The sequence below is a fragment of the Mycena indigotica genome (assembly GCF_014461135.1).
Source record: "Mycena indigotica strain 171206Taipei chromosome Unknown Mind.scaff0004, whole genome shotgun sequence".
Lineage (NCBI taxonomy): Eukaryota > Fungi > Basidiomycota > Agaricomycetes > Agaricales > Mycenaceae > Mycena > Mycena indigotica.
In genome coordinates, this window is record NW_023503003.1 from 1499198 (window position 1) to 1507603 (window position 8406).

At 56.9% G+C, this 8406-nt stretch overlaps 2 protein-coding genes across 2 annotated transcripts; one reads left to right on the forward strand and one right to left on the reverse strand.

Moving 5' to 3' along the window:
* Positions 1 to 5227: 5227 nt before the first annotated feature.
* MIND_00427100 (uncharacterized protein) lies at positions 5228 to 6651 on the reverse strand (the record flags this gene model as incomplete). Its single annotated transcript, XM_037361086.1, has 5 exons — positions 5228 to 6105; positions 6154 to 6294; positions 6339 to 6479; positions 6527 to 6571; positions 6633 to 6651. 5 exons carry the CDS (start codon positions 6649 to 6651, stop codon positions 5228 to 5230), a joined length of 1224 nt encoding a protein of 407 aa, XP_037221378.1.
* A 71-nt stretch (positions 6652 to 6722) lies between these two features.
* MIND_00427200 (Dna methyltransferase) lies at positions 6723 to 8173 on the forward strand (the record flags this gene model as incomplete). Its single annotated transcript, XM_037361087.1, has 5 exons — positions 6723 to 6753; positions 6988 to 7094; positions 7144 to 7371; positions 7417 to 7836; positions 7892 to 8173. The coding sequence occupies 5 exons, from the start codon at positions 6723 to 6725 to the stop codon at positions 8171 to 8173; spliced, it is 1068 nt and encodes a 355-aa protein (XP_037221379.1).
* Between the last annotated feature and the right edge of the window lie 233 nt (positions 8174 to 8406).

Here is an 8406-nt window from a genome sequence, read left to right on the forward strand (position 1 = left end):
TGGCGAACAGCGCTGCACCGCACGCGCCCACGCCACCGGGCCGCCCAACGCCATCGCCATCGCCAACGCCGATTGTATTAGGAATCAATTTACTGCAAATTTGCAATCACTATCCACGGCATCACGCAGCGCACTCCCACGCCGATCGTGACACCGTGACGACGGTGCGCTTGCGCTTCCCACGGCCGCATCTGCGGGAACGGGGAAGCTGATAGGCGCGTAGCCCCGATCAGTGAAATGCGAAGCGCGCGCGATGTTGGGATGGCGCATGGCGACGCGAATGCGAACGCGGAGGGCGCAGCGGTCACGGGACGGCCGAGGGAGACGGAGTCAAGGCAGAGTGGAGAACTGAACTCCAGGAGAGCAGAAGCACGAGCCGGGTGGCGCCTCCTGGGCACACAACCAAGGTGCGCTGGGCTACATAAGCAGCCCAGAAAACGCCAATCTAATCTTCGCCCGGCGTGACCAGTACACAATATATACCCCTCCCGGCGAACCGTCCATGGCCACCGCAACTCTCCAGCCCAGGGCGCGCTTTACCGCTTTCGGCGCGCCACCCCCATCGATGCGGCGCACCCGTCATATGCGCGGTAGTCCTCCCAGGCCAGCCCCGGCGCGATAGTTGTTGCGGTTGCGGGGCAACGGTCCGCCGCCGGGGACGAATGCGCTGATGGCTGCTGAAAACCCCGGAGATGTTGCGCTGTCGCGATCGACAGCTGTCGTGTTCGTGTTTTAGCCTCGCGTGCGGGAAATGCTGGCCGGGTACCTGGGCCCGGGTCGCCGGGCGCGCAGGAGAATCAGTTGAGGATCAGCCACACGATGGTTCTTTGCCCCTGCATCGATTGGGATGGGATCGTCGGGGCTGGAGAAGGAGAAGCGCGCGTCTAGTCGAAACGAGGCATCGATGGCCACCCGGAGCTTAGCAGTGCCAGCGCGCTGGTATCGCAGGCTATTCTATTTTCTGCGGTGCCTGGGGGAAGAAGCGTACGAAGCAGCCCAGGGCTCGCCCCCCCACAAATGCATGCACGCCGCTCTCAGGAAATGGGGTCAAGTGCCGCGCACGCGCGATCGCGGATAATCGTCGCGGCTTCGGATCGCGTTGCCGGCCGCGGAAGCTTCCGGAGGCCGGCGCGGGCACGCTTCCCGATCCGCGAAGTGGCCATGGAAGCAGCGTCTAAAGCAGGCCTAAAGCGAGCGAGCGAGCGGCGCAGGCAATTAACCGTGCGACCCCCCATTTCCTGACGCGCCTCTGCCTCCGACGATTGTCCTCGAAATAGATGCACACTTGACCCGGGGCGTGGGCAAGCAGGCACCCAGTCGGGCGACAGTGCGCGGGTGGCGATCCGGTGGCCCGGGCCGCTATTTTGTCGTGGGTGCCCCGCGCCGTATGCAGTAGGTGCGTGCTCTATTTCCACCTTTCGATGTTCGATGTTCGAATTGGAATTCATTTCCACTCCACTGGCACTGCTAGTGACACTGCTCTGCGGGGATGCGGCGAAGCGCCGCAGGCGTCCGGGGGCTATAGCGCTCCGCCTCCACTTGAAGAGTGGGGTTGGGAGCACGGCGAATCCTAGGCAGAACGCGCAATACTTAATAGCAATCTGGTTCCGCGCATGATCGACCTGCCATAGGGTAAGTCATGAGCGGAAAGACGCACCGCGGGAACCTGCCGCCGCGGCGAGCTCTTGGTGAGCGCAATGTCGCTTGTGGGCGCTGCAGCTGCCCCAGTCGGCCTAGCGCGCACTGGCATCGGCCGCCTCGTCACGCTCCCCGAGCGAGCTTGTAATTGAACGATACGGGTCGGCGGAGAACGCCCTCGATCGGGGTCCGCGGCGCCGACGCCCGCCTGAGCCGCCCCGACTGGGACTAGTCCCGCCTCAGGCTGCACACGGCGTATCACGATCAGCAGTGTCCAACGTATTAAGCAATTGATGCACCATTGAATGCGGCTGCGTGTCCCGCCCGCCCGACGCGGTTTAGCGCGCATTTGTCGATGCTGATGGACGTGTAAGACAGCAGCGACAGCCTGAGGTCTCCGCGGACCCATGTCATACAGTACAGTGCCCGTCAGAGATGAAGTCGAAGTTGAAGTTGAAAGTTTAATTGCGCAAGCGTCAGTCGAACTTTATCTCTCCAATTCAGTCGACCTGGCCAGCGTCCGCGGGAGGAACGGCGGGCCTGAATGCAGTCTGTCCAACCTCCAGAATAAGACCTGATCTTCCTGCGTTCTCTGACTCTTGACGCTTTGCTTTGAGCGTCGCTATCGTCTCCGCGGAATTTATTATCTGCCTGGCGAGCGGCAAGATATGATGTGGATACGCGTCGGGCCGTGATGCGCCGCCGCGGCCGAGTCGGCCGACGCCGTATCCATGGCACAAGAGTTGCATCGCCATCGTGAGTCTCAGTCGCGGTGTGCTGCGGCCGCGGGTGCAAAGCGACGGAGGGAATCAACTGGGCAAGTATGATGCGTCCGTGAAAGAACAAATCTAGGTAACGGTAACAGGCTGTGAGGCAGCAACTGAGAAAAGCGGATTGGAGGAATCACAGGCTTGAAGAGGCGACCTCCGCCGATACGTATCGATCGTCGACGCTGCCTCCGTCCTTCCGCGCCGAGCCCGCGGGTGGCGCACGCGTGGGCACTCGCAACGGGTCGGCTCCACTCGGACGTTCGGCCGACGGCTGGTATGCACGTCTTCCTCCGGCCGACTGGCGATTGCTGGCTTGCTGGTGATCGCCCCCGGACGGAGCTGACCCCAGGCCCTTGCTCAAGCGCTGCTCCACCGCGCGCGTCTTCCCGCCCTGGCTCGCGATTTCTCCGGACTTCAGGCCGCGAAACCACTCTGCGAACGAACGCCGAAACCAGACTGCCATATGCATGGCCACGCGAGCGCCACTGACCGCATAACAGTAACACATGCGCCCCAATACAGTACGAATCACCGCGTTCCTGATATGGGCTGGTGCAGGGAGGACGACCAGGGAGTCGACGGCGACAGCGATGGTGGCTTAGCGCAGTGTCACGTCGTCGAGCGGTTGATGCCCGCGAGCCGCTAGCCGCGCGTGGGAACCACGGCCGAAGAACTAGAAGCTGGTTGAGTTCTCCTTGGCTGAGGGTAAGAAGTGCTTCGGCCGGGCTACACAAACGAATACAGGGCTCGAAAGGCGGATAAGGCGGGCAGGCTGGCGTCATGCTCCAGGACTTCGCCAGAGTGCACCTACCTGTCCATCCAATGAGCGGCCCGGCGGCCAGCCGCAATACCTAAGTATTTGACCATGGCCAATACCTGCAAGTACGTACCGTTTGGCTCCGCTGAGCCTGCCCTAAGCCTGCTCGTTTCAGCTGTCGCGGATCCTCATCTCCTTCCCTCCAACCTCGCCGTCCGCGCAGCCAATCCGCGCGCCCCGATTCGCGTGCAGGGCTGGCGGCCTTGGGAGCCATCACCGCATCACCATCACCCGTGGGCGTTTCGTGTAGATTACTTAGCCGACGTCGCGGTACGCATCGCGCACATGCCGTGCCGACGGCGCTCACGCGCTTACGGCCCCCGACTCGGCCGAACGGTTACCGGCACTGACCGACGATATTCCGATGCCAGCCCGGCGGGCAGTGGGCACCGGCACGTGCTGAAGTTCGGCTTGCGGGGTGGCTGGGACGGTGTACCCGCATTGGAGTAAGTACTTGGTTCGTCGCGATCGTTTGTCGGACTGTCTCCTGAGTGTAAGAATTAGCTACTTCTTACGGACGGCACGGCTGCAATTCTAAGCTTGAAGTTGCCCGATGTCGAATTTAGAGTGTTGGAGAAGCACCCCCGATCTGCGGTTGTTCACTGTCTGTCGCTACGGCATTATTAGGAGATTTTTCAGCGGTGGAGGGAAGATGGCACAGATGTCGCCCAAGCAGCAAGTCGTCCACAGGGAGGACGACACGGGCAGAGTCATACTTGAGCTCATAGCAACGGTCGAGGGCGCTCATAGCGGCGGGGAGACCGTGACGGTATGTGGCGGCCCGCAAGTACGTTGGATGCCAGGCAGGTGGATGCCGCCACCATTCGGAGCGGCGCATAACGTTAACCTTGCTAAACAGATAGTCTGCAAGGACTGCAACGAAAGCAACTTGAACACCACGGCGCCCTAGGTCAAGTTGCTTGCTGAGCGTAATCCTTTTTGTGTTGTTGAACGACGCGGTCAGTCGGCGGCCGTCTGTTTCACTCGCCAGCAATTGCGGTTGAGCGCAAGATGAGCGCTTCATGGTCAGAACTTTTGACAGAAAGTTTGGTGCAATCGCGCGCGCCGGCGGATCCACAAAAGGCGAGGGTGGCGGCGGCGGCTAATCGATTGGAGCGGACACGTCTGGCGGCGCACCTACGTTGGCGCATAGAAAGGATAAGAAAAGTCGTCGGAATCGGGTCGGATGCCCGAGAAGCTAGCTAGAAGGGAAGGCCTGAGCAGAGCCAGTGGAAGCTTGAGAGTCGATTGAGTTCAACTTGAAGTTGCCGTTACAACTGTTAACTGGCAGGTGCGCTGAGCTCAGATAAGTAGCATTGAGCGGATGTCGCCGGGCCGCCGCCGAGGTCGCAGCGCCTGAGAGGAGCGCATACACCCGTGTCCAATGGTGCCGGTATGTTGAGTAGTAGCGAGGCACTTCGTAGAACCCGGTTACTGGTGGCTTCTGGTCAGTCATCGCCACAGCCTATCGTGATGCCGCATGTGCTGAAAGTCGATTCAAGCTCGTCGGACAACCTGTGAATGGCTTGTCATCGCGAAGCCAGAGGCGAACTAATCCACTTACTGCGCTTCCCCGGATGGAGCTTCACTGCGCTAGAATTATACAATGGAGAAGATCAGGCTGTAACTTGGGTGGCACAAGCGCTTTCGGGCACCTGGAAGCTAGCTCAAAGGACTTGTCGAGAAGCAAGTCCGATTCGCTAGTGAGTTCCTGACGACGGTATTCTCGGGGAGAAGCTTCTGAGTCAGTCAAGCATCGTCGACGTGTGGTCCCTGGCCCCATCGGGGAGACCGGCAACGATTTTGGGAATTTGCGTTTTACGTGTAGGCGCACGACTGGCGCGCTTCGCTGTCAGTGAGGTCAGCGTCGTCAGAGTTGCCGTGGATATGGGAGGCCCAATCAGAGAAATTGCGCAATTTGCTGTTTTGAAGCAGGCGGCCGTCGCCAGGAACACGATTCCTCATCACAACGTGTTTGAAGAGCATACTAGAGACGGAAGAGTTATTGCACAGTCGACGAGTACTTCCAATACTGCTCCAGAACGCCGAGGACCATCCCATGCTCGACTTCGTCAACAATTTCGGCGCCTGAATTCGCCTCATTCGCCGGCACACGACACTGGCGGACGATCTTGGTTAGACCGTCCGTAATCCGCTGCTCAAACGAGTTTGGTGCCTCCTCCGGAGTTGTTACAGGCACGGGGAAGCAAGCGGGGGAAGCGAAAAGAAGATGTAGCGTTGTGCAGAGATAGGAGACCGCGTCTTTGCGCGCCAGACTCCTGACGCGACTAACGTGGGTTTTGGCGGAAGCGGGGGCAGGAAAGAGTGTTTGCAGCTGGGTCACTGTTGTAAGCGCAAGGGAATTGCGAAGGTTATGCTGGAATGCAGATGGTATCGAAACAAGTGATGTGAAAGAGCTTTGGAAGAGTTGAAGCACGGCGGGACGGAGATCTGCTGGAATGGACTCAGTTGGCCTCAAGGGGAAGAGGTCGGACAGAAAATGATCGCAGAGAGGAATGAAAGATTGGGTTATTGGCGTAAATATTGACGATATCATACAGTCAAGCAGCTTGTTCATCAGAGTGGAGACGGTAGTCGGTTTACGGATGAGAATAGGAAGGGTAGTCGACAACAACTGGGACATAAGATCAGAGAAACGAAGGAGCGTTGTGGATTGGGAGGCGACAGTCGAAGTCGCGCTTGTAAGAATCGGCTGGAGGAAATCGGCCATGCCGGAGATGACAAGTTGGGTCGTACGCAAGAGCAGAGACCGTTGGGCCGGAGTAGTTTCGTCGATGTTTAGAGAAGTGGTTAGCTGCTGGAAGGAGGAAAGGCTCGAGAACAACGATGCTGAACCCGGTATTGTAGCTATTTCTACCTCTGAAACCGTATTAAACGCGTCCCAGTTACCAGAATGATAGTACTGACGAATGCTTTCAAGCTTCGGCCGTGCTGAATTCGTCTTGTCGGAAGATTTCTTTTTCGGCTTTTTCTTGGTAGTGGTCGTTGACGGATTGCTACTTGGTGGCTCTGTTGAAGAGGACGGTTGAGACAGTATACCAGCACTCTCTGAAATGGATTGAGCAAGCTTTCTATCTCGATGTGCCACTCACTGATTCGCTCCGCGTCATACTTCTGCTTCAAGTCGACCATCTCTTTCTCCAGCGACAATGCATGTGTCCGCCACGACCCATCCGATGTTGGAGGAGCAGGTTGGGACGCCGGGAAGACCGTTCGCAGTTGCAGAACGTAAGCTATAGCCGAAGTCAGAAAACGAGGCAGCTTGTCGGTGGCCCATTACACGCGCAAGACACGTCGTTTGGCTTGTATTTCAAAGCGGCGAGAGCTTAGGAGATGTAATCATTACTCCACAACGAGTGGGAGCCTCACAATTGCAATGCGCAGACGGTCAGCATCGGAGACCATCGTGGGGGAGAGTAAAAAGAAATATTGATGTCACGGTGCCGACAAACTTGGACTGATACCACCATGTTCTCATGAGAGCACTCGAATTTTACAGTGGAATCGGTCGGCTATCCTCTCTTTTCCTCTGCATATAATATACTCAGTCTTTTCAGGTGGACTTTGTTGAAGTATATAGCTCACGCGCGTCATTCTATACACGTGTATGCTTACATAGATCATCGATTCTTGCTTTTGCCCTCTACCGAGACCTCGCCGCTCTTCGCGTTTGCCTCACCGCGCCCTTTTCCTTTCGCGCCGACGCCGCCTCGCTTGCTGCGCTCAACAGACTTCACCTAGCGCTGGAGCGGAGTAAAGTCGACGCGAATGTTGTTCATGCATTCGATTGGGATAGGACTGCCTGCGAGGTGTACTCAGCCAACTTCGGGCTTGGAATTGCCCGCAAGGTGAGTGATCTTATAGCATGGCATCTTGAGCTCACTTAAAACGATGCAGACAGACATATCGACTCTGTCTGCGGACTACCTTGCTTCGTTGAATGCCTCTTTATGGCTTCTTTCTCCCGCATGCCAACCGTATACTGTCCTCAACCCACAAGCAAAAGGAGAACTCGATCCACGAGCACAGTCGTTCTTGCATCTTGTGAGAAACGTTCTCCCAGAATTGGCCACTCGGAACGCGCATCCGACACATTTCCTAGTAGAAAACGTTGCTGGGTTCGAGGTGAGAATCCCTCTCTATTCTCTGTACATACCTGACAGATTGCAGACCTCCACTACGCGTCAGGTGCTCGTCTCCACTCTCGAGCAACTGGGCTCAGATACAACAGCGGAATTCCTTTTGACCCCCTTACAATTCGGCATTCCCAACTCCCGTCTCAGATACTATCTACTAGCCAGACGATCACCATACGCTTTTAGCCATTCGAATCAATTTGTTTCAAAGCCATTGCGCTTCATCCCTGGTCGAGGGCAAGAGGAGCCTTGGGCGGATGTGGGCGAAATTCGAGAGTATTTGGACCGAGAAATCGATGAGGACCGTGATATTCCCGACAAGGTCTTACTCAAGTGGGGAAGGCTTTTCGACATTGTCCTCCCCTCTTCTCAGCGGACTTGCTGTTTCACTCGTGGCTACACACAACTTGTCGAAAGGGCTGGCTCTATATTACAATTGAACGAAGAACTCGACGTATGCGGCTCTTTTGGTGTCCTGATTCGTTCTGATTTTCAATTTTTCATTGCAGACAACGACCGTATTCGACGCATTCCTCGCACAAAAGTCTACCCATAACGAAACCGTTCGAACACTTGATCCACTTCGATTGAGATACTTTTCCCCCAACGAATTACTCCGCCTCTTTGCGTTCTCTCCCCTCGATACTCCACCCCAGTTTATCTGGCCAACAACGATCTCACGCAAGACCAAGTATCGTCTGATCGGCAACAGCGTCAATGTTCGTGTGGTTCAGGAGCTGATCAGCTATCTCCTCGACGAATCGGATGCTGATCCTGCACGGACAAGATGAGACATAGGGGTCCGGTCTCAAACCTCCACGGGAGTGGGGCGAGCGTGGGGTGCGATGGCAATGCTGAGACACGAGCCGCAATGCATCCGCAAGACAGACCTCTTCTGCTATAAAATCCACCCACCTCTTCGACACCCTTTCTCACACAAACCACCATCATCCACGCATAAACCCAAACCACCCAAATTTAGCCATGCCCACTTACCGCGGTCTCAACGACGACAACCTCATCT